The sequence below is a fragment of the Xenopus laevis genome, chromosome 7S, assembly GCF_017654675.1.
Source record: "Xenopus laevis strain J_2021 chromosome 7S, Xenopus_laevis_v10.1, whole genome shotgun sequence".
Classification (NCBI taxonomy): Eukaryota; Metazoa; Chordata; class Amphibia; order Anura; family Pipidae; genus Xenopus; species Xenopus laevis.
The window spans coordinates 106,746,758-106,774,083 of record NC_054384.1 but is presented as its reverse complement, the minus strand read 5'-3'; the positions used below and the strand labels follow the sequence as shown (position 1 = coordinate 106,774,083).

The 27,326-nt window shown below is 41.7% G+C and overlaps 1 protein-coding gene across 1 annotated transcript in view; it reads left to right on the top strand.

The window, feature by feature from the left end:
* etfb.L (electron transfer flavoprotein subunit beta L homeolog) overlaps positions 1–27,326 on the top strand; it is a 48,020-nt gene that overhangs the window by 5,889 nt on the left and 14,805 nt on the right. Inside the window, 1 exon segment of the mRNA NM_001086575.1 lies at positions 8,518–8,676. Within this exon segment, the coding sequence (NP_001080044.1) occupies positions 8,518–8,676 (159 nt within the window).

The window sequence follows — 27,326 nt, the reverse complement described above, 5'->3', positions numbered from 1 at the left end:
CAGCCATTCAAGCACAGGATACACAGTAGATAATAGATAAGTACTACTATAGTTTATATAAACAAGCTGCTGTGTAGCCATGGGGGCAGCCATTCAAGCACAGGATACACAGTAGATAACAGATAAGTACTACTATAGTTTATATAAACAAGCTGCTGTGTAGCCATGGGGCAGCCATTCAAGCACAGGATACACAGTAGATAACAGATAAGTACTACTATAGTTTATATAAACGAGCTGCTGACTTTGACAGTTGACATTAAAAGGGAACTAAAGACTAAACTTGAGTCTGGTTAGTAATGTTTTATTTGAAACACTGAACCTAACTTTACCATCCCAGAGGTTCCGTAGGCCTATAACAGTCATGATCCAGATCTTGGTTCTGGTTAGGCCTTTTTTGTGTGTTAGTGGCACTGCACATGCTCGGTGTGCTCTGGGAAGAGAAGCTGAGCTTAGAGGTTGTTGGAAACCATCAAGAGGGAGATCAGGTTGTTTTGTTGTGTCATGTAATGTAATTGTGCTTAAATAATTTTTTATTTTTTTTTATAATGTTTATATAATGTTTGTTGTGAGTTTGACCCTAAGCAATTGGCTACAGCCCAGAGCATGGATGGAGATGCCAAGTGAATGGAGATCTACTGGGGCATCTTCAGAGTCACAGATCTTGCCTGCTAAAGGGCTGCGGTTGCACCAGGCCGCTATAGAGACCCAAATGTGTAGTGTTTCTACTCTACTTCTCTACTTCTTTGTTGAGGTTTAGTTCCCCTTTAACCATGTGGAGGCCCATTTATCAAAAGTCGAATTTCGAATTCATCTGTTTTTTTTTTTTTAACTCCCCATAACTTCCATAAATTCGAAATTCGACCAATGGAAGTTTATTAATAAAATTTAATTTTTAGATCTTTGATAATTTGACACGAAAACTCGAATCTAATTTGATACAAGTTTTTTTCTGCAAAAAAACCCCCTCAAATGTCAGGCTGCAAATAGCTCCAAATTGATTGCTGGACTTCTCCCATTTACTCACAGTAATTCAGCAGGTTTTAGGTGGCACAAAGTCGAATTTGAATTCTTAAAGGGCCAGAATATGATTAATCTCGAAAATCGAATTGGAATTTTTTTTTTTTTTTTTTAAAAAAAAACCTCTATTCAAATTTGAATAACTCCCTAGTCGGTTTTGACCATAATACAATTTGAAAATTCGAATTTAGAATTTTCAACTTAACCCTTGATAAAGGGTAGTATCTGTGAAGTGTAAAAGCAATGGGGAACTTCAGGGGGGCAGAGACTGATCTCTATAAAGCAGTTGGCAGGATTTAAATAAAGGATAATGAAAAAGTAAAGGGGAAGTAAAGGATATTTATTGTAGGTTATAGCTATATATTTTTTTATAAAGCCTTCACTGTGGCCAAAATGATGAATCACTGTTGAAATAAAACATATCGCACAGTGAGAAATCATTCCTGCAAGAGAAAAATCCGAAGTCGAAATGGAGTTCAATGCAGTTCCCTCAATTGATCACATAAATGTAGATAGATGTAAGCTTCCAGCGCCTGACTCTGTGTGTGGTCTCTTTATTCGGAGATTTGTATTCTGAGCTCTCGCTGATGTACCGGAGCCTCTGCTTCTTTATTACCATATTTTGTTTTACTGGGTCTCCGTGATGTGGTCGTTGCTTGAACCCCCTTGTCTGCTTCATGCAACGTTAGGCCCTCGTCCTCGCAAATTAGATTGTAATCCTTCCTCCACAGAGACATTTATATTCCTTTTATAGCGACGCATAAAAAGATCTCAGTGTTGGGGAAAAATAAACATAAAAACGGAGGTAACGTATTGTCCCGTCACACTGTTAGACAAAGGGAAATGAAAGTGAAATGTGGGGTTATCAGAGTTTTACGGTGCGTAATCCTCTAGGTATGGAGAACGCTGATTATCATTATATGGACTGGGGAAATAGGAGAAAAATGGCACTTTGTTTAAAGTGAAGCGAGTTGAAAACCACTCACGACTTTGTCCCTCACTCAGTTACATCATGTGCATTGATGTATTTAAAGTGGACCTGTCACCCCGACATAAAAAGCTGTATAATAAAAGTAATTTTCAAATTAAAGGATAAGTAAACGTTTAAAACAAGTGAATGTAAAATTGATAAGGGGGCTATTCTAAGCACTTTTGTCATTTGAATTCATAATTTATTTTGTTTTCATTCCAAGATATTAAGGGAAACGTACTGTTAATATGAATGAATTTTGTTACAACAGCGCCACCTGCTGGTCAGTTTCCCACCAGTCTGACCACCAAGTAGTCAAGGAAGTTGTCAGGAGAAAGAAAGAGACTGATGTTCTTCTGCTTAGGAAAGATTTGACAAATGTTTATAATTTTATTCCTAAGCAGAAGAACATCAGAGCAGCCTCTTTCTTTCTCCTGACAACTTCCTTGACTACTTGCTGGTCAGACTGGTGGGAAACTGACCAGCAGGTGGCGCTGTTGTAACACAATTCATTCATATTAACAGTACATGTATCCCTTAATATCTTGGAATAAAAACAAAAACTTCAAATGACAAAAGTGCTTAGAATAGCCCCCTCATCAATTTTACATTCACTTGTTTTAAACGTTTACTTATCCTTTAAACATGAAATCCAAATTCTCTTTTTTATTAAAGCATTCATAGCTGTTTTGTAAATGCATTTAAAAATCTCAGCTGTCAATCAAATATTGCCTGCCCCTCCTCTATGCCTTAGGCATAGAGGCGGAGCAGGCACTTACTTTCACTTTCCATTTAGCACTTACTAGATATCACTGCTCTCCCCACATTCTCCCGTTCTCTTCCCCATTTAATTGTGTAGGCAGGACATGGGGATGGACATCAGGTCCCCCATCCTGGTGCACAAACAAGATTCTGAGATGATGGAAGCTTGAATTAATAACAGTGTCCACAAAATGGCTCCTACCTGCTTACTATAATTATAAATTCCCAGACTGAACGAAACAATATTCAAATAATGTATATAGTGTAATTAAAGATTATTTTGATGACTAATGTCATAAAATAGTATTTGGAATATTTTTTTTTTTTTTTGGGTGACAGGTCCCCTTTAATCATCTGCATCATGATGCCAAATTCTCCATTTATAGGGGCAGCATAAACCTCTTTTCAAGATGAGCTGAATGAATAGGGCTTGTACTTTTTGCCTATTGTTTTAATTAAGGAAAAATCTATTGTTTTTTTTTTTTATTTCTGGCACTAAACAAGAATATGAATCCAGTTCGACTTTAGCACTTACTGAACCCAAAGAACTTCAAAGGAGCTGATGAAATGAATGACCGGTCCACTGAAAAGCCTCTGATAATGAGCTGTTCAAAGTCTACCTTTTACCTATTGTTTTAATTAAGAAATATCTATTCCTTTTGTTATTCCTTGCACTAAACAAGAATATGAAGCCAGTTCCACTTTAGCACTTCCTGAAACCAAAAAACTTCAAAGGAGCTGATGAAATGAATGACCGGTCCACCAAAAAGCCCCTGATAATGAACTGTTCAAAGGCAACTGCTTAGATAAGAGAGTGGTTTGTTTGTTTGAAGGTAGATAGGCATCTCTGAAATGAGGGGGTTGGTTAAGGTCAGTAAGAATAGCCCAACTTTTAAATAAGTGCTATAGAATGGCTATTAAATCAATAGGCAGAATATAATTTCAAAATAAGTTTAATAAACTGTGCCCATATTTAGCAAAGGTGTATGCTGCCTCTTTAGGGCTAAACTCAACGAGCGACAATACAACAATTCGGATGGGTCAAAATTTAATGGGACTGATGCGTAAGCTTCATATAAAATGTTTCCATTCGGATGTGAGCGCCGCATGCCATGTCTTCATCTGACAAGATAAAAAACGTATGGTGTTTTTTTCCTCCTAATGTCAGATGGAAACACATGAACGAAAGACTCCATCTGGCTTTATCTGATCCGACTTTGCATTTTAGCTTAGCGTGATCAGATTTTGTAGCATCAGATTTCAGATTTTTGTAGAGATTCAAAGCTAGAAAAGGCACAGGCACAGCAGGTAACAAATACGCTCTGTAGTATACAATAAGATTCTTCAGAACTTATCTTATCTATAGTAGTACTTATCTGTTATCTACTGTGTATCCTGTGCTTGAATGGCTGCCCCCATGGTTACACAGCAGCTTATTTATATAAACTATAGTAGTACTTATCTGGTATCTACTGTGTATCCTGTGCTTGAATGGCTGACCCCCTGGCTACACAGCAGCTTGTTTATATAAACTATAGTAGTACTTATCTGTTATCTACTATGTATCCTGTTCTTGAATGGCTGCCCCCATGGCTACACAGCAGCTTGTTTATATAAACTATAGTAGTACTTATCTGTTATCTACTGTGTATCCTGTGCTTGAATGGCTGCCCCCATGGCTACACAGCAGCTTGTTTATATAAACTATAGTAGTACTTATCTGTTATCTACTGTGTATCCTGTGCTTGAATGGCTGCCCCCATGGCTACACAGCAGCTTGTTTATTTAAACGATGGTAGTACTTATCTATTATCTATATATATAATAATCTATACACACATGGTATGCATTGTGCTCTCAGGAAAAAAAGCCATAGGGCTACATGTATGGAACCTCAACCATCATCTACATACCGTATATACTCGAGTATAAGCCGAGTTTTTCAACCCCCAAAATATGCTGAAAAACTCTACCTCGGCTTATACTCGGGTCAAGTGCATAAACGGTCGCCGGCGCCTAAGAATAGGCGCCGGCGTACAAGAATAGTCTCCAAGAATCTTCGCCGGCATCCAAAAACAAGACGCCGGCACCTCCAATGGGAGCAGAAACCCTCAATTTTTTGATTGAAACTTACCAGAAGCTGCTGCATTTCTCACCCTAGGCTTATACTCGAGTCAATAAGCTTTCCCAGTTTTTGGAGGTAAAATTAGGTACCTCGGCTTATACCCTGGACGGCTTATACTCGAGTATATACGGTACTTCTTCCCAGTGCTGTAAATGCTAATAGCTAATTTACTGCTAGGTCAGTCCCAGGGGTACCGCATTTCTCTGCTTCTTTTGATCCCTTTACAGATGAAGTGTCCATGTGCAGAGATAAATATATATCCGTCAATAGCCGCAATTGATCCGAATGTAAATCTCTCAGCCGGCGGTGATGCATTGCTCTCCTTCCTTCTTGTTTGCAGAATTGTTTCTAAGTCACATGACTTGGGGCAGCTGGGAAATTGACAATATGTCTAGCCCCATGTCAGATTTCAAAATTGAAAATAAAAAAATCAGTTTGCTCTTTTGAGAAATGGATTTCAGTGCAGAATTCTGCTGGAGCAGCACTATTAACTGATTCATTTTGAAAAAAATGTTTTTTCCCATGACAGTATCCCATTAATGATGAAACACCCTTTAAATATGAAGGTGTTTCTATATGGAACCTGTGGCAGTAGAACCACATTTCCCAGCATTTGCAAAACTGTAAATTTTAAACAACTGATGCTGCAGGGTACTTCTTTCAAACTCTAATCTAATTATCTCCTATGTCTGCGCTGTGCCAGACGCTGTTGTATTAAGAATGAATGGCTTTTTAAATGAGAACCTGGGGTTAGGACATTGTTTTCATCTATTCTTAATAAACTGCTGCACCAAAAGCCATGAATTCATCATAAAGCAGCGATACCCACACAGTATTGTCTCTGCCCTGGGAAGCATGTGAGGGTTTGCCCACTAAGGGGAGCGCTAACACCGTCTACTTTATAGAATGATATTTCAGTTTCTATTTTGGTGTCATGTAAGCAGGTAGTGATGGTTATTCTCCCATACAGGTCCACACAGTGAGGATTAGGCTTGGGTGAATCTAACCCGTTTCGCCAAAAATTCACCGCCGGAGAAATGTCGCCGACGCCCATTAAAGTCTATGGGCATCAAAACATTTTTTGACGCGCGGCAACATATTTTGTTTTGACGCACAAAGCCATACAAGTGTATTCGCCCATTCCTAGTGAAGATACCTTAATTATCCCCCCATACAGGTCCTCATAATGAGGTCACCCTAATTATCCCCCATACAGTTCCACATAGTGAGGATACCCTAATTATCCCCCATACAGTTCCACATAGTGAGGATACCCTAATTATCCCCCATACAGTTCCACATAGTGAGGATACCCTAATTATCCCCCATACAGTTCCACATAGTGAGGATACCCTAATTATCCCCCATACAGTTCCACATAGTGAGGATACCCTAATTATCCCCCCATACAGTTCCACATAGTGAGGAAACCCTAATTATCCCCCATACAGTTCCACATAGGGAGGAAACCCTAATTATCCCCATACAGTTCCACATAGTGAGGATACCCTAATTATCCCCCCATACAGTTCCACATAGTGAGGATACCCTAATTATCCCCCATACAGTTCCACATAGTGAGGATACCCTAATTATCCCCCATACAGTTCCACATAGTGAGGATACCCTAATTATCCCCCCATACAGTTCCACATAGTGAGGATACCCTAATTATCCCCCATACAGTTCCACATAGTGAGGATACCCTAATTATCCCCCATACAGTTCCACATAGTGAGGATACCCTAATTATCCCCCCATACAGTTCCACATAGTGAGGATACCCTAATTATCCCCCATACAGTTCCACATAGTGAGGATACCCTAATTATCCCCCATACAGTTCCACATAGTGAGGATACCCTAATTATCCCCCATACAGTTCCACATAGTGAGGATACCCTAATTATCCCCCATACAGTTCCACATAGTGAGGATACCCTAATTATCCCCCATACAGTTCCACATAGTGAGGATACCCTAATTATCCCCCATACAGTTCCACATAGTGAGGATACCCTAATTATCCCCCATACAGTTCCACATAGTGAGGATACCCTAAATTATCCCCCATACAGTTCCACATAGTGAGGATACCCTAATTATCCCCCATACAGTTCCACATAGTGAGGATACCCTAATTATCCCCCATACAGTTCCACATAGTGAGGATACCCTAATTATCCCCCATACAGTTCCACATAGTGAGGATACCCTAATTATCCCCCCATACAGTTCCACATAGTGAGGATACCCTAATTATCCCCCATACAGTTCCACATAGTGAGGATACCCTAATTATCCCCCATACAGTTCCACATAGTGAGGATACCCTAATTATCCCCCATACAGTTCCACATAGTGAGGATACCCTAATTATCCCCCATACAGTTCCACATAGTGAGGGATACCCTAATTATCCCCCATACAGTTCCACATAGTGAGGATACCCTAATTATCCCCCCATACAGTTCCACATAGTGAGGATACCCTAATTATCCCCCATACAGTTCCACATAGTGAGGATACCCTAATTATCCCCCATACAGTTCCACATAGTGAGGATACCCTAATTATCCCCCATACAGTTCCACATAGTGAGGATACCCTAATTATCCCCCATACAGTTCCACATAGTGAGGATACCCTAATTATCCCCCATACAGTTCCACATAGTGAGGATACCCTAATTATCCCCCCATACAGTTCCACATAGTGAGGATACCCTAATTATCCCCCATACAGTTCCACATAGTGAGGAAACCCTAATTATCCCCCATACAGTTCCACATAGTGAGGATACCCTAATTATCCCCCATACAGTTCCACATAGTGAGGATACCCTAATTATCCCCCATACAGTTCCACATAGTGAGGATACCCTAATTATCCCCCATACAGTTCCACATAGTGAGGATACCCTAATTATCCCCCCATACAGTTCCACATAGTGAGGATACCCTAATTATCCCCCCATACAGTTCCACATAGTGAGGATACCCTAATTATCCCCCATACAGTTCCACATAGTGAGGATACCCTAATTATCCCCCCATACAGTTCCACATAGTGAGGATACCCTAATTATCCCCCATACAGTTCCACATAGTGAGGATACCCTAATTATCCCCCATACAGTTCCACATAGTGAGGATACCCTAATTATCCCCCATACAGTTCCACATAGTGAGGATACCCTAATTATCCCCCCATACAGTTCCACATAGTGAGGATACCCTAATTATCCCCCATACAGTTCCACATAGTGAGGATACCCTAATTATCCCCCATACAGGACCATGGTGAAATGTTGCAGCAGCTGCTGGATAGGGGGAAGCACCCTGGGAATCAAGGAATCTTGAGAATTGATTCAATCTCTCAGCCTGTGTGTGTCCTTGTTACGCTCTTCTGTGCCCGGCTTGGTGTGCAAGTGTGAGCTCTGCGGTTTCAGACTCACTGCTGCATCCAAGTCTTATAAAAATGGCCTTCAATATATCTGCTAAAATCGACTTCTGATTGGCTGAGACCACCAGTATTGCAGTTACATAGATGGTGCAGGTAGCCGCCAGCAGCAGATCTGTGCCTATACTGTATATCGGTTTGATTTTTATATCCCTCCCTCTTGTTTTCTCTCTTCTAGGTGCGGGTGAAGCCTGATAAGACTGGGGTGGTGACAGATGGGGTGAAGCACTCTATGAATCCCTTCTGTGAGATTGCCGTGGAAGAGGCAGTGAGGCTGAAGGAGAAAAAGATTGTCGGTGAAATCATCGCCGTAAGCTGCGGCCCACAGCAATGCCAGGTATTGCTCCCACTCACTGCTGATAATGGTTGCATTCTAGTAATGCTTATACAGGTATAAGATCCGTTATCCGGAAACCCGTTTGCCGGAAGGCTCCAAATTACGGAAAAACTGTCTCCCACATTTGAATAGTAATGCTGCTCTGAGTCCTCAAAATAAACACAGCATTTCTTTCCTTCTATTGTGTACTCATGGGCTTCTGTATCAGACTTCCTGTTTTCAGCTTAAACCTGAAGGGCTAGGGCTTGAGCATGCTCAGTTTGTTCCTCTCTCTGTCCCTCCCTTATCTGCTGTAATCTGAGCCCACAGCTATAAGTGAACAGGGAGAGACACGGGCTGGAAGTGATGTCACACCAAGCTAATATGGCAGCTGCTATCCTAAACATACAGAGAGAGCTTCTAGAGCTTTTTACTCAGGTATAGAAAAGCATTCTGCAGAATAAATATAGTGTTAAGGTGGCCATACACGGAGAGATGTGCACGTTTGGCGATGGCGCCAAACAAGCGGATCTCTCTCCGATATGCCCACCTTGAGGTGGGGAATATCGGGCTGATCCAATCGTGGGCCCTAGGGCCCAACGATCGGATCCTAACGCATCAACGAACAGATGCGGCCACAATCCTACGGGATTTTTTGTCCCATCCGTTCGAGATCTGGCCGACTTTCAGGGGCCCCATACACGGGCCAATAAGCTGCCGATTTGGTCTGTCGGCAGCTTTTATCGGCCCGTGTATGGCCACCTTTAGTGATATGGTTCATCTATTGGCAATAAACCGCCTCAATAGCTTTTCTTCTCCTTTAACCACCCAGTACTCGTTTGAAGGTCGGTTCAGGGCACGATTAATGCCCTCAAATAATGAAAATAAACCGTTATTATGCTGCAAAGCCACAGCGTAATCCATATTAAATTACAGGGGGCCTGTTATTATTGAACTCATTTGCTTTGCCGTGCAACATTGTTTTGAGTGCATCTCCGGTTCCCCAAAGGACAGAGACCTGGTACCAGAGCACTAATTAGCCTAATTATAGTTCCAGATAAGTGTAAGCAATTTACGAATTATAAAGCAAACCTGCACTTGTTTCCCTCCGCTCAATCACTGAAATTGCAGGTTTTTTTTTCCCCCCCCCCGCCTTTCAATAAATAAGAGGCTTCATATTATTTCCAGCTGGTAATTCTCTCTTTCATATGTGCCGGAGAAATGTATCAGAAGGAAGTCTATTTAAATAGTAGGAGTCCGTGGCTGAATAATGGCGATACATTTAGAATCATTACTCCGAATGAGCCAGACATGAATGCCCCTTATCCAAACGGCATATTTCCTTTCTGCAGTCTATCTGATTACAGGCCGGGTTTGTTAAGCAGCTTATTCGGATATCCGAGGGTATTGTCCGACCTGAATTAAATTCATAGCTAAATGTCATTATCATTGAGAGTAATAGGTTTATGAAACGGAGGCCTGAATTCTATTACATTAATGCGTGTGCGCGTTCCATCTCCTCGCAGGGACTCCACGGACGTGCAACCCGAGACCCCCTGTCGGAAATATTTTTGCAGGATGCGTTATCCGGAAACCCGTTATCCAGAAAGCCCCAAATTACGGAAAGACCATCTCCCATAGACTCCTTTTTATCCAAATAATCCTCATTTTTTAATATGATTTCCTTTTTCTCTGCAATAATAAAACAGTATCTTTTTTACTTGATCCAAACTAAGATATAATTAAACCAGCCTACTGGGTTTATTTATAGGCCCATTTATCAAAGGTCGAATTTCGAATTTATGTGAGTTTTTAAAGACCTCCCCATAACTCGAAATGCGACCAATCGAAATGTATTAATAAAATCAAGTTTTTAAAACTCTAATTAAATTGACCCGAAAACGCAAATCAAATTTGAATCGAATTCGATTTGAATTTAAAACACTCTAATCAAGTTTTTTTTCTCTGAAAAAAACTTGAATATCAGGAAGGCTGCAAATAGCTCCACATTGATCCCTGGACGTCTTCCATTGACTCAAACAGCAATTCGGCAGGTTTTAGTTAGCGAATAGTCGAATTTGAGTTCTTAAAGAGCCAGAGTATGATAGATCTCGAAAATGAAATGGAAAAAAAACTCGAATCGAATTTGCATAACCCCCTAGTCGAATTTGACCATTTGGACCATAAAAAAAATTGAAAATTAGAATTTTAAATTTGACCCTTGTTAAATCTGGCCCTTAATGTTGCACGATTTTCTAATAGGGATGCACCGAATCCAGGATTCGGGTTTTGGATTCGGCCTTTTTCAGCAGGATTTGGATTCGGTCGAATCCTCTTGTGTGGCTGAACCGAATCCGAATTTGCATATGCAAATTAGGATTTGGTTCGGTATTCGGGCGAATCTTTCATGATAGATTCAGCTGAATCCCAAAAATTGGATTTGGTGCATCTCTTTTTTTCTAGTAGACTTAAGCTATGGAGCTCCAAACTTTGCTTTTAAAAGTGACATGACAGTTGCCAGACCTAAAGCCTTTCAGTTGTGCTCTAAGTAACTGTATTCATTCTGTGTTCTCCTATCAGTGGGAGGCTGCAAGCTTTGCGCCACGCTCCTCTCTTGTTTACGAGGTGACAGTTGGAGTTGTAATTGACTCGCATACACCCTGTAACACCCACTGTGACTGGCAATGTATTAACCGCACCTTATGGGCAGCCCGTAATGGTTTCCTCCACTGGTGCTGTCAGCCGCAATCAGTTTCACTGCAGAGGGCTTGATGTTGTGGGGGGAACCTGTGGGGGGGACGTCTCATTACGGTGCTTAACCTTTCCCAATACAGATGTGACCTTGTCATCTAAGGACTGCAGTGTTCTCTTATACCAGAGCCACAACATGTAAAGTACAAAGCACTGGTTTTTGTTTTAGGTTCATTTCAAAATATTGCAAAAATTAATATCTCTGGGAAGGGATTGTACAGTAGGGAGAGATGGTGCCTATAGTAACAGTGGATAATAGTCTCTGGGAAGGGAGTGTGACTGTGGGATAGCAGGTATAGTAGGGAGAGATGGTGCCTATAGTAACAGTGGGATAATAGTCTCTGGGAAGGGAGTGTGACTGTGGGATAGCAGGTATAGTAGGGAGAGATGGTGTCTATAGTAACAGTGGATAATAGTCTCTGGGAAGGGAGTGTGACTGTGGGATAGCAGGTATAGTAGGGAGAGATGGTGTCTATAGTAACAGTGGATAATAGTCTCTGGGAAGGGAGTGTGACTGTGGGATAGCAGGTATAGTAGGGAGAGATGGTGTCTATAGTAACAGTGGATAATAGTCTCTGGGAAGGGAGTGTGACTGTGGGATAGCAGGTATAGTAGGGAGAGATGGTGCCTATAGTAACAGTGGGATAATAGTCTCTGGGAAGGGAGTGTGACTGTGGGATAGCAGGTATAGTAGGGAGAGATGGTGCCTATAGTAACAGTGGATAATAGTCTCTGGGAAGGGAGTATGACTGTGGGATAGCAGGTATAGTAGGGAGAGATGGTGTCTATAGTAACAGTGGATAATAGTCTCTGGGAAGGGAGTGTGACTGTGGGATAGCAGGTATAGTAGGGAGAGATGGTGTCTATAGTAACAGTGGATAATAGTCTCTGGGAAGGGAGTGTGACTGTGGGATAACAGGTATAGTAGGGAGAGATGGTGTCTATAGTAACAGTGGATAATAGTCTCTGGGAAGGGAGTGTGACTGTGGGATAGCAGGTATAGTAGGGAGAGAGGGTGTCTATAGTAACAGTGGATAATAGTCTCTGGGAAGGGAGTGTGACTGTGGGATAGCAGGTATAGTAGGGAGAGATGGTGTCTATAGTAACAGTGGATAATAGTCTCTGGGAAGGGAGTGTGACTGTGGGATAGCAGGTATAGTAGGGAGAGATGGTGTCTATAGTAACAGTGGATAATAGTCTCTGGGAAGGGAGTGTGACTGTGGGATAACAGGTATAGTAGGGAGAGATGGTGTCTATAGTAACAGTGGGATAATAGTCTCTGGGAAGGGAGTGTGACTGTGGGATAGCAGGTATAGTAGGGAGAGAGGGTGTCTATAGTAACAGTGGATAATAGTCTCTGGGAAGGGAGTGTGGACTGTGGGATAGCAGGTATAGTAGGGAGAGATGGTGCCTATAGTAACAGTGGCTAATAGTCTCTGGGAAGGGAGTATGACTGTGGGATAGCAGGTATAGTAGGGGAGAGATGGTGTCTATAGTAACAGTGGATAATAGTCTCTGGGAAGGGAGTGTGACTGTGGATAGCAGGTATAGTAGGGAGAGATGGTGTCTATAGTAACAGTGGATAATAGTCTCTGGGAAGGGAGTGTGACTGTGGGATAACAGGTATAGTAGGGAGAGATGGTGTCTATAGTAACAGTGGATAATAGTCTCTGGGAAGGGAGTGTGACTGTGGGATAGCAGGTATAGTAGTGAGAGATGGTGTCTATAGTAACAGTGGATAATAGTCTCTGGGAAGGGAGTGTGACTGTGGGATAGCAGGTATAGTAGGGAGAGATGGTGTCTATAGTAACAGTGGATAATAGTCTCTGGGAAGGGAGTGTGACTGTGGGATAACAGGTATAGTAGGGAGAGATGGTGTCTATAGTAACAGTGGATAATAGTCTCTGGGAAGGGAGTGTGACTGTGGATAGCAGGTATAGTAGGGAGAGATGGTGTCTATAGTAACAGTGGATAATAGTCTCTGGGAAGGAGTGTGACTGTGGGATAGCAGGTATAGTAGGGAGAGAGGGTGTCTATAGTAACAGTGGATAATAGTCTCTGGGAAGGGAGTGTGACTGTGGATAGCAGGTATAGTAGGGAGAGATGGTGTCTATAGTAACAGTGGATAATAGTCTCTGGGAAGGGAGTGTGACTGTGGGATAGCAGGTATAGTAGGGAGAGATGGTGTCTATAGTAACAGTGGGATAATAGTCTCTGGGAAGGGAGTGTGACTGTGGGATAGCAGGTATAGTAGGGAGAGATGGTGCCTATAGTAACAGTGGATAATAGTCTCTGGGAAGGGAGTGTGACTGTGGGATAGCAGGTGTAGTAGGGAGAGATGGTGTCTATAGTAACAGTGGATAATAGTCTCTGGGAAGGGAGTGTGACTGTGGGATAGCAGGTATAGTAGGGAGAGATGGTGCCAGTTAGAGCTGTGCAATCCTGACTTAAACAATAAACTTAAAAAATACACTTGGTGACATCCCCACATTTTTCCTATACACTAAATCATGGATTTTGTTCTGCGCTACATCTTTTTTTCTTGCACTGGTTTATATAGTGTTTGCTTGAAATGCAGCTAAATACTATAAAATAACTATATTGGTGCTATAAAGTCTGTGCTGTGCAGCAGTTATTATTTTACAAGCAGCCTCTTTTTATTCCTTTTGCCGTTCTGCTCCTGGAAGTAGAAATACAATTCTGTTTACTTGCAGTGCAAAGTGCTGACCAGTAGGGGGAGCCTCTACTCTGCGGAATGGCTCTGACTGTGTCTGTAGTTTAGGGATTCTTAGTCTGTGGCCCCTCCAGCTGTTGTTGCCAGATGTCAAAGGGGTGCTTGGGAGTCGTTTTAGTTTAGTTTAGTAGTTGAGTAGTTTTGCCTGTCCCCAACAAAAAATTAAAAACACTCAAACTGAAAGTTTTTAGAAAATTTAAAAATTATTTATTATATTTGAGAAGTTTAATTCCAAATTTAGGGTATTATTACTTCTTCTTACTATTAAAGCCACGGGATCCCTTTCCTACTCTGGACGGGGGGCGGCTCAAAACTGGCTGTGAGAATAAAATACAGACCTCTCCACACCCTCATCTGCAACATACAGGAGCCAACGTGGCCCCTTAAAGGGATACGGTCATGGGAAAAAATTTTTTTCAAAATGAATCGGTTAATAGTGCTGCTCCAGCAGAATTCTGCACTGAAATCCATTTCAAAAGAGCAAACAGATTTTTTTTATATTCAATTTTGAAATCTGACATGGGGCTAGACATTTTGTCAATTTCCCAGCTGCCCCTGGTCATGTGACTTGTGCCTGCACTTTAGGAGAGAAATGTTTTCTGGCAGGCTGCTGTTTTTCCTTCTCAATGTAACTGAATGTGTCTCAGTGAGACCTGGATTTTACTATTGAGTGTTGTTCTTAGATCTACCAGGCAGCTGTTATCTTGTGTTAGGGAGCCGCTATCTGGTTACCTTCCCATTGTTCTTTTGTTTGGCTGCTGGGGGGGAAAGGGAGGGGGTGATATCACTCAAACTGGCAGTACAGTAGTAAAGAGTGACTGAAGTTTATCAGAGCACAAGTCACATGACTTGGGGCAGCTGGGAAATTGACAATATGTCTAGCCCCATGTCAGATTTCAAAATTCAATATAAAAAAATCTGTTTGCTCTTTTGAGAAACGGATTTCAGTGCAGAATTCTGCTGGAGCAGCACTATTAACTGATTCATTTTGAAAAAAAGTTTTTTTTCCCATGACAGTATCCCTTTAAGGTCAATTCTTCCATTGATATTAATAGAATTGGCAGTTTGTGCGTACAATTGCCAATCAGCGGCCAGCACAAACGCTTGCACATGATAAATGAATCTCATTACCGGCTACATAAAGGGGCAGGTCCTCTTAAAGGTACGGCTGACAGTGACAGATGGACTTTAGCGCACGTTATACACCGGGACCGAGTTTATTAACTTCCAAACCCTTCAGGTAAGTCTTAGATTTATGCATAGAAACCTGGAGGCAGAATTTTAATGTAGCATTTGTGATTTCTATCCCAAAACCAGCAAGAAATCACATTATTTTACTGATGTCCCCTCGATCGATCGTCGTCGTCTTTGAATTGTTTTGTGCGCGTAGGAATAGAACTTTCACACTCTGACCAGGGTCCTTTTACCTCCAGTAGTAAAACTATCAGGGCCACAAAAGCTTTTTAAAGGATTTCTTTCATGATTTTTATGATGTAATTTAAATAATTCACTGTACAATATAAAATGTCATTCCTGAACCAGCAAGTGTATTTAGTTGTAATATTGGTGTGTAGGTGCATCTCAGGTCATTTTGTCTGGTCATGTGATTTCAGAAAGAGCCAGCACTTTAGGATGGAACTGCTTTCTGGCAGGCTGTTGTTTCTCCTACTCAATGTAACTGAATGTGTCTCAGTGGGACCTGGATTTTACTATTGAGTGTTGTTCTTAGATCTACCAGGCAGCTGTTATCTTGTGTTAGGGAGCTGCTATCTGGTTACCTTCCCATTGTTCTTTTGTTTGGCTGCTGGGGGGAAAGGGAGGGGGGTGATATCACTCCAACTTGCAGTACTGCAGTAAAGAGTGACTGAAGTTCAGCTGGCGGAATTGGTCTCCCGGATTTTAAATTGTACCTTTAAGCTAGTGTACTATTGCAACTCATAGACTGGACTTATAAAAACTCATGGATTCAATTGGAACAAACCTTCCTACCATAACCTCTCAAGATTCTTCCCTGGCCTTCATCCAAAACCTACTTACAATTAACAAGAGAGAACTCCCTTATTAGTTACTGTCTGCACATATGGGAATTGTTAAAGAAGACCACAAATCTGACCACAAAGCATTCTCTTCTTATTCCTCTGATCTTTAAGGGTCAGGCCACACTGGGCGTTTTGGGGAGATTTGGTCGCCTGGCGACTAATCGCCTAGTTTTTTCGGCGACCAATCTCCCCAAACGCCTTCCCTCACTCTGCACTGGCTAAAATGTAAAAACGCTAATCACACGCAGTGATTCGTTTTCCGAACTACAATTACATTTCAACTGCCGGTGACCGAACAGTTTAAATACCATCAAATTACAAGAGCTACATGAAACCGTCCAGCAGAAGCTCCGCTATATACGGAATTTGAAAAACGGTGCAGTCGCCCTTCTCCACCGCTTAAGAATATCACTTCTCTGTATCAAATACTTCTGACGCAAGCAACTGTTAAATCCTCTCCTATACCCCGATTCAAAAAAAATGGGAGAGCGAGCTAAATAGAATCTTCACTGAACAAGACTGGGAGAATGTCGTTGCTAAAACATTCACTGATCCTAGAAGCTGTCGGATACTAGAAAATAATTATACAATTCTCTCTCGCTGGTACAATACTCCATCGAGACTCCACAAAACATTTCCTAGCACAACCAACAAATGCTGGAGATGTTACACAACTATTTTCTGGGATTGCCCAAACATTCAGCACTTTTGGACACAAATCCTTCTTGAAAGATTCAGCCGAACCCGAATCCTAATTTGCATATGCAAATTAGGGGTGGGAAAACATTTTTTACTTCCTTGTTTTGTGACAAAATGTTATGCGATTTTTTTCCCAGCCCCTAATTTGCATATGCAAATTAGGATTCCGATTCGGTTTGGCCAGGCAGAAGGATTCGGCCGAATCCGAATCCTGCTGAAAAAGGCCGGATCCCGAACCGAATCCTGAATTCGGTGCATCCTTAGTATCTGGATCCTACTGCATAGAGACATGATGGAAGAGACTTGCCAAACCAAGTTCTTAATCTGAACTAAAGACCATTGCTATTGAAATTTAAACGTTGGCTTCTATGGTATTTTATAATGCTAGGATTGATTGCATGTGTTAGAATGGTTTATATTTGATAGGATGTTAGCCTTAATTACAAGCCTTTTCCTAACCTTTGGTAACTAGGGATGCACCGAATCCACTATTTTGGATTCGGCCAAATCCCCGAATCCTTTGTGAAAGATTCGGCTGAATACCGAGCTGAATTTGAATCCAAATTTGCATATACAAATTAGGGGTGGGAAGGGGAAAAAATTTACTTCCTTGTTTTGTGATGAAAAGTCACGAGATTTTCCTCCCCTCCCCTAATTTACATATGCAAATTCGGATTTGGTTCAGCTAGGCAGAAGGATTCGGCCGAATCCGAATCCTGCTGAAAAAGGCCAAATCCCAAACCGAATCCTGTATTCGGTGCATCCCTATTGGTAGCTTATGTTCTTGCTATGTCTGTTTTGCCTTTCCCCCCCCCCAAACCTTAGTTTTTTCCCAGTTACAACTGGTTCATTACTGAACAATGGCGATAGTACGGACAGCGGACAGTAAACGTATAAATATGATTACCGATGCTGCGCACAGCAGTTCTCATATAGATTTGTCACTGTTATACAATATTCATACACAAAGCTAGTGCTAGGCTATTTGGAATATATGATGATATTCAAGATTATAGGCTGTGAGAACGGTTGCTAGACATACCCTGAATGTTTTGCCTGCCGCTGTGCATATTTATGTGTATAAGTATATATGGAACTGACATTTTTCTTTCTGTACCTTTTCTTTTTCCTACTGAAAATTAATAAGAAATAAAAAAAAAAGTGACTGAAGTTTATCAGAGCACAAGTCACATGACTGGGGGCAGCTGGGAAACTGACAATATGTCTAACCCCATGTCAGATTTCAAAATGAAATAAAAACAAATCTGTTTGCTCTTTCGAGAAACAGCTTTCACTGCAGAATTCTGCTGGAGCAGCACTATTAACTGATGCTTTTTGAAAAAAAACTAAACATTTTTTCCCATTATAGTATCCCTTTAAGGTACATGTCCCTCTAAATCGGCAGGGGAAGTAGTTGTGGGTTCAGACCTTTTTTATTGCCCATTGACTCTACCATGTATCCATGGAATCACACATAGTTTCTATAAATCCTACTCTCTTCCAAGGAGCTTGTCTGCCTTCCATCTCCAGCAGGGGGCAGTGCTGCATCATTTGTTGTTGCTCATTGGAGCCGATAGTTTGCCTTTATTGTAGCGATGGGGTTTAAAAAAATAAATTAAATTAAAATAAATAAATGAATATATATATGTATATGTATATGTATATGTATATGTATATATATATATATATATATATATATATATTATATATATATATATATATAAATAATAAATAATGTCACCTTGGGGTGTAAGTGCCTGTACTTTTTGTGGCTCAGCATTAGAGGGTGATGGCATACAGCAGGCCGTGCCATATACTCTTTAATTGAAACTTTAATTGCTCTCTCATTGCAGAGACCAGACAGTGACAGCATGAGGGGTGAGAGGCTCAATTTTACATTCCTTCTGCTGATAACTGTAATTGAACTGCTTTCAATTCTCCTACAAATCCTTTTCCCTCTGAAAATAAAAAAAGTGAGCCTGGCCTTCCAGCGGCGCAGGGATCGGCAGCATAAGCTAATTTAATCGTACTTCCCCGGTAATGTTCTTTTAAACCTGCTCCGGGGCCTGTTTCGCTACCTATGGTTGGAAAATGAACCCAGCTGTCACTTTTCCAGAGAAATGCTCTGTCCCAGGTGCCCGAGTTAAAGGAGCGGGAGAGACCAACGGGCAGAGGGAGGGGGGAGGACTGTCACTTCCAGTTAAGGGGAGAAGACTTTACAGGCTCCCGGTGCACAAATGGGACAGTAATTGGCATTGTTGATGGTTTGGTCTCGCAGACCGGCACGTCCCGAGGCTGAAAGCATTCGCTGCTGGAAATAAAGCACACAGGCACTAGTAAGGATACGGCATATTTATCACACGGCTCCCAATACGATCCAATAATATCCATGTAACAAATCTATTCACATTACAGAACAGTCTCTGCTAGACAGTCACAGGAGTGCGTGTTCTCTATAGCACCATCGTAGTCCACAGTGAGATATTGATGGATAAATAAAGATATACAGGTATGGGAGCTGTTATCCAGAATGCTCGGGGCCTTCGTTATTCTGTATAACGGATCTTTCCATAATTTGGGTCTCCATATCTTGTCTTCTAGAATTAAACATTAAATAACCCCAATAGGCTGGTTTTGCCTCCAATAAGGATTAATTATATCTTAGTTGGGATCAAGTACAAGCTACTGTTTTATTATTACAGAGAAAAGCGAAATCATTTTTCGGAACTTCGGGTTTCTGGATAACAGTTGAGCTTTAAAGGGATACTGTCATGGGAAAACATGTTTTTTCCAAAACACATCAGTTAATAGTGCTGCTCTAGCAGAATTCTGCACTGAAATCCATTTCTCAAAAGAGCAAACAGATTTTTTTTATTATATTCAATTTTGAAATCTGAAATAGGGCTAGACATATTTTCAGTTTTCCAGCTGCCCCAGTCACGTGACTTCTGCCAGCACTTTAGGATGGAATTACTTTCTGGCAGGCTGTTAATTCTTCTACTTAATGTAACTGAATCAGTCTCAATGGGACCTGGATTTTACTATTGAGTGCTGTTCTTAGATGTACCAGGCAGCTGTTATCTTGTCTTAGGGAGCTGTTATCTGGTTACCTTCCCATTGTTCTGTTGTTTGGCTGCTGATGGGGAAAGGGAGGGGGTGATATCACTCCAACTTGCAGTAAAGAGTGATTGAAGTTTATCAGAGCACAAGTCACATGACTGGGGGCAGCTGGGAAATTGATGATATGTTTAGCCCCATGTCAGATTTCAAAATTGAATATAACAAAATCTGTTTGCTCTTTTGAAAAATGGATTTCAGTGCAGAATTCTACTGGAGCAGCACTATTAACTGATGCGTTTTGAAAAAAACATGACATTATCCCTTTAAAGAAGACTGGTATCCCTCCCAAATATTTGCCATACAGCTTTTAGTTGAAAGGTAGGTGCTAAAACTAGTTTATAGATTTTTTTTGGTAAACTGGTGCTGCAGTTAACACACCCACAGCAAGTTGGTGGGTTTTGGAAATAACCCCATGCATAAGGGAATTTTTTTGGCGGGGGGGTCGCAGGTCAAGGTTTGACCTTGCCACAACCAAAGTCTTGGTTATTGGTTTGCAAGAATATTTATAGATTGACGTTCCAGGAGAATGTGGCTACCACAGTAATCCAAATACCCTATGTACTAATGCACTGATATCCGTACCAATCCATGGCATGATACAGAAGCCAGATACTGTAAGTGTACTGAACCATGTCCTTCTGTTTTCCCACATTGATCCAATGGGAGTGATATTTTACTTCTGACTAGTCTCCGGTAGTACTTTCATAGTGACTACAGAAAGCATGTAGAGCAATGATCCCCAACCAGTAGCTTGTGAGCAACATGTTGCTCACCAACCCCTTGGAAGTTGCTCACCAACCCCTTGGAAGTTGCTCCCAGTAGCCTCAAAGCAGGTGTTTTGTTTTTTTTAATTCCAGGCTTGAAGGCAAGTTTTGGTTGCATAAAAAACAGGTGTACTGCCACACAGTCTTCTGTCACTCCATATAGGGGCTACCAAAGGGCCAATCACAGCCCTTATTTGCACCCCAGGAACATTTTTTCATGCTTGTGTTGCTCCCCAACTTTTTATACATCTGAATGTTGCTCACTGGGGAAAAAGTTTGCGGATCTCTGACGTAAAGGATAGGTAGGTTAGGGTAAGATCATTGTCCTCTGGGCCTACACAAATATAAAGGATAGGCAGGTTAAGGGAAGACTTTAATTGTACAACCTTCCACAATGTACATACAAGATGCATAAAATAGAAGGATTAGGGCAAGCCCTTTGTCCTTTATTTTGGCAGTAACTCACGGGTTTAGCACACTAATAAAAAATAGAAGATAGGTAGTGTAGACCTTTGCCTGTATCCCCTTACAACGGCACATGGACCTATACAGACAAGATGCACAAGACAGACTGGTTAGACCAGTCTTTATCTCTCCTCCAATTATGACAACATGTAGTCAGGTTAAGAGCTTTGTCCTTCATCTTCTCATTGAAGAAGGTTAGGGCAACTTTTGACCTGTATCCACTTACAGCGACACATGGACCCATACAGACAAGATGCCCAAGACAGACAGGTTAGACCGGTCTTTATCTCTCTATCCTCCATCTATGACAACATGTAGACAAGGAATTTGTCCTTCATCTTCTCATTGAAGGGCAACTTTTGACCTGTATCCACTTACCGTGAAACATGGACCTTTACAGACAAGATGTATAACTCATGGGCCTAGCACACTAAGAAGATATAGAAGATTGGTAGCTTAGACCTTTGCCTGTATCTTCTATACAGACAAGATGCTAAGTCCAGTCCATATCTCTGTATCCTTCATCTATGAGAACAGGTAGACGATAGGCAGGTTAGATCAAGAACTTTGACCTTCGTCCTCCCATTGTAACACATGGGCCTACACAAATATGATGAAGAAGGTTAGGGCAAGACCTTTGTCCTGTATCCTCATATGTGGGCCTAAACAGATAAGATGTGGATGATCGGTAGGTTAGACCAGTCCTTAGTTCTGTATCGTCCTACAATGACACACAGGATCCCTATAGACAATATGTAGAACACTGACCGATTATGTACAGACCCCTATTAAACTTCAATACTGACACACACGGACCATATGTTTGGCATTTTCCTTCAAAAACCACTACTTGCGTAGGAAATTTATTCTTTGATGCTTTTGATTCCCAGGGGGTAGTAGTGATTCCACGTCTGCTCCCGTGGCCGAGCATTACATTGAATCCAGAATAGAAAGCAGAGAAAATGAGCTCAGCCTGAAACTGTATCTTTATTTCCTAGCCGGTAATAACTCATTCATAGGAGACAATATGGGTCAGTGTTTCAGCAGAGTTCAAACATGTTACTGGATTTTCATACATATTTAATGGAACAGCACACTGTAAAAATGAAGCCAGATTATTCTCTTGCATTAAGATTTCAAAGCTTCTCCGTTTGATGCCTGTAAATTTGAAAAACATTACGTCTCTGTTACATTTACTTTAAATAACCGCTGATCTTGCAAACATTTTTTGCTTATTGTTGGACTTTCCAAACTTTGTAGCATCGTATAGGGACCACGTGAGCACTGAAGCCTAAAACAGGGCCTGCCCAGTACGTGACTGGATGTACTGGTCCTGTTACATATTGGGCAGGTCCTATTATTACTATAAAGTCACACTGTCTGACCCCTGATTTTATAGTTGTTCTGGCTGCAGGTAGAGGTATTGGAACCACAACTGGCATTTATTTAAAAGGGAAGGGAGTAGCCTATATTTAGGCTTTTGGCTTTAGCTCAAGCAAATGAGAGGATTTAGGTTGAGAACTTGGAGTGCAAAGCTGGGCATCTAGGTGATGGGCCAGATTAGGCTGGCATAGTTGTGTGGCCATAGAGCTGATAATTGAATCATGTTCAGTAGTACAAGGAAAGTGTAGGTGTGGACCAGCACTTCTGTGTGTCTTTCAAGCCTTTGCAAGCCAAAGTCCAAAGTGGAGTGCCACAGAACCTTTGGTGGGTCAAACAAAGCCCTACTCCATGTATTTGTCTCGTGCAAGGAAAACCACATAAGCTACACTGATAAACTCTGTTTTTCTTCCCACCAAAGGTTCTGTCTCCCTTAGGGTTGCCACCTGGCCGGTATTTTAAAATTAATAGGAAAAAAACCGGCAAGAATATAGGAAGGCCAGTATTTTTTTCCAGAAAAGGTGGCAACCCTAGTCTCCCTCCTTCTTTGTACTACAGTGGGTTTTGACTCTGAGAGGCTTGTGGGTGTAGTGAGTCCAGTTCTTAATATATTATACAGAGGCATTACCTTAGGCTGGAAGTCACAGTCACAGCCCAAGACATTCCTTGCTCCGTTGAAATATTCTATCCTGCCCAACTAGTTTCTGATCAAGGTTTGATATTAGTTGGGGAGGCTTATCATTTTGATGCGTAGGCCAGTCATTTGCTGACTTATGGCAGCCATACATGGGCAGATTGACAGGTCGACAAACGAGCAGATCTTGCCCCCTGTTGGTGCTGATATCGGGCTAATCCGATCATGGGCCCTAGGGAGAATACAGTGCTGGGTATACTGATGGTCGGTGTGAGAACCGCATCAATGAGTCAATACAGTCCTCAATCCAACAGGTTTTTCAAACCCCCGATATAGCCATGCTCGTTAATGGCATATCGGGAAAGATCTGCTCGTTTGGATCTTTGCGTCTATAGCCACCTTTACTCCTCCCTCCTCAGCCATCCGTCCTGGGTCCTAGCTTATCCCACCTCAGCCGTCAGTTGTAGCTCGAATTTGACGGCTGCAATTAAAAAACCTAAAACGCCTATTGGCTAAAAGAAATGGCAAGAACAATTAACTAATCAGGCCACAGGGCTGAATATGCGCACCCTGAGGAGTGAGGAGCAACAGCTGATGACTGAGGATGAAGCTAGGACCTAGGACAGATGGGTGAGGAACGAGGACGCATGGTTTACGAGGGAGGAGTGAGAAGCAAGGACCCTGGACTGATGGCTGACGAGGGTGGAGTGAGGAGCAAGAGCTGACGACTGAGGAGGGAAGAGTGAGGTGTCACATCATCCTCAGAGGATGGGTGAGTAAAAACGAATGCCATGTCGCATTCCTCTTGCTTAGAACAGCGCATGCAGGACAACGATTTCCCCTGACGATGTCCTAAAATGCGTTCCGTAACTGCACTCCTACAGTGCAGGAATGAATCAGCATGGGGCAATTAAATCACATCCTAGAGCTCTTTTACACATTATAGATCTAGATACAGGAGAGGATGTTGCTTTTTCCACATTTTACTAATTGCTTGAAATCGTTAAGGCAAGGTAGGTCTGAAATACAAGCAGCAAAGCCGTGCATCTAGGAATACTGGATGCCGGCTTGGCTGTGGCCTCCGGCTCTTCCATTGGCCCTCGGCTGGCAGATAAAGCACTCGCTGGGCTAGTGTGTACTTTTAGGTCTGGCTTTTTCTCTGACCCCAGGCAAAACTGGTTCCCAGTAGGATTTGTTTCTTAACAAACTGGCCTCTTTCCAGGCTGCAGAGCCTGACTTCAGCAAGCTGGGTACAAGGGATTAGCAAGAGCATTGATTCTGTACTTCTTGCTGTTCCGCAAGGAAAATCAGGGTGTTTTTAAATACTGGCACGATCGGGAGCGAGGTGTGGAGGTTTCAGACCTTAAAGCAATTAGCTATGCGCCTGTTCTACTCCCTTAGTGTATAGTGAATATGTGCAGTGATCACATTGCCAGACTGCTGGAAATAAACAGCCCATTCACAAAATAAAGTATTTGCATTTTGCATTACAGTGTAATGCTATGCGGTTTTAATCTACAAGATTACATATAAGGTACATTTTGACTCAGAGTTCTATAACCTTTATAAATAGTATATTCTGCCTTTTATATGGTCACAGAACCCCTCAGTGACTTCTAATATCCTTATCATTTACAGTAGGGGGTACATTATCCCTTATAATACATGAGTGATACTCAGAGTTCCCTGTATAACTCAGCCTGCAGCCTTGTGCCTTTATATGGTCACAGAACAACCCCTCAGGGACTTCTAATATCCTTATCATTTACAGTAGGGGGTACATTATCCCTTATAATACATGAGTGATACTCAGAGTTCCCTGTATAACTCAGCCTGCAGCCTTGTGCCTTTATATGGTCACAGAACAACCCCTCAGTGACTTCTAATATCCTTATCATTTACAGTAGGGGGTACATTATCCTTGTCTACGGACACTTCACTTGCCGCTGCTCTTGACGTTCTTGAATGGAAAACACCCTGTTAGATGCACATTGAGCGAGGAGGATCATCTGTCATTGTCCTGGGCACTTTCCTTTAAATAACATGAGCAGTGACAGGCAGACTGGGCCACTGTCTCTTTATGACAATCAAAGTGCCCCCCCTTGAAATAGAAACGGCACCCGCATCCCCCACATATGTGTGCCTATTGTCCCTGCATCCAATTCCCTGTCACTTCTGCTTTTCTGCTCCAATAATTTTCCCAGAGAACCTTCCGTGCTGTCATTTAAAGGGGAACTATCGTGAAAATGAAAATTCAATATAAGCCTCATCATACTGAAATAAGAAACTTTAAAAGTATAATCAACTACATATTCTGTACCATTTCTGAAATAATCAAGTTTATCTTCACTATTCCTCTCTCAGCATCTGTTTCTCTTCATTAAGTCTTAATGCAGCAGTTGGGTGTCAGATATTCACTGACAGTTAGATCCAATATATCTTATAGGGGGCTCCTTTTGCCTAGAAGATGTATTAGAGCTCACTCTATTAAAGGAGAATTTAACCTGTAATAAACCCCCCCCTCCTACCCCTATGATTCCCCACTCATATTGGTTTTATTCTGCCATGTCATTTTTGTCCCATTTTGTTTCCCCTTTGCCTCTGTGGTTTATATTTCAGAGAGTCTTTCAGAATCTACAAACCTGCCCCCCCCCACATCCCTCCTTTTAAAGGGGAAGTAAAGTGTAAAACAGAATAAGGCTAGAAATGCTATATTATGTATACTAAACATAAACATGAACTTACTGCACCACAAGCCTAATCAAACAAATGATTTATGTTTTCAAAGTTGGCCACGGGGGGGGTCACCATCTTGTAACTTTGTTAAACATCTTTGCAAGACCAAGACTGTGCACATGCTCAGTGTGGTCTGGGCTGCTTAGGGATCGTCATAAATGATCAAAACATCACAAGTCAAATAATATCTGCCAGAAGCCGATACAACAAGACTGATTAATAATCAGAATATACAGACTGCACTGGGTCCTGTGTTGTCATGTAATCTAATGTGGATTTTATAGTTTTTGTATTGTTTAATATAAACTTTCTCCAACTCTGCAGAACCAGTGGCTGCAGCAAAATAATCCTCCAAATAGAATCCCAGTTTATCTGTTTAAATCTGGCCCCATGATCTTTGTCCCTGCAGCTGGAGTTGGAAACAGTAAAGGGGATGTAAAGGCAAAAATAAAATCCAATACAAATCTCGACACAGTCACCGACTGCTCTACAGGGAAACAAACAAAGCTGCTTGAGTTCTGCATGGCTGGGAAGTAAGGCGGGGGCTCCCCCTGCTGTTCATAAGTATGATTGTTTCCCTGCAGAGCAGTTAGGGACCGTCTGACAATTCCTATCCACAGCAGTAAATGAAGGGAGATTAAAGAAAGTAAAAATGGGATTTTGCCTTTACACACCCTTTAAATGTCAGCTCAGCGGGAGCCTGTCTCCCAGTGTTTGCTCAATGGACAGAGTGCCGATGAGAACATTGCACATTCTGCATTGTCGTTTTTAAGCAACTCCGATCAATACCCGTGTCTTATTTCCCTGGCACTTCTTAGCTCGCTGCCCGACGTAGGGAAGTGTAGAGCTAAGCAAAGGTATTAAGGATGATTACCCAGACTGGCATCAAGCGATTCTGGTGCAGAACCGGTTTGTCTGACCTTGAGATTGACATTGCTTTATCCTCAGGCGCTATGTATTGAGATGCTCTGAATATCTTAATTCTGCTTTGATTTTTCTCTTTCTGACTGAACTAGAAAACAAATGTCGTTATGTGACAATATTATTAATATTTACCATCAGTCTTAAAAAGACCATGAAATAGAATCCCAGTTCTTATAAGCAGTAGCCGTGATCCTAACAGCTGATCTACAAGGTAGTCTCCCAGGGAAAGTTAGTTATGTGTTGCCACTAGTGAAAAAAATCACACATTTAAAATAAGGGATGCACCAAATCCAGGATTCGGTCTTTTTCAGCAGGATTTGGATTCGGCCGAATCCTTCTGACCGGCCTAACCAAATCCTGATTTGCATATGCAAATTAGGGGCGGGAAGGGAAATCACTTGAAGTAAAAAATGTGTTCCCCTTCC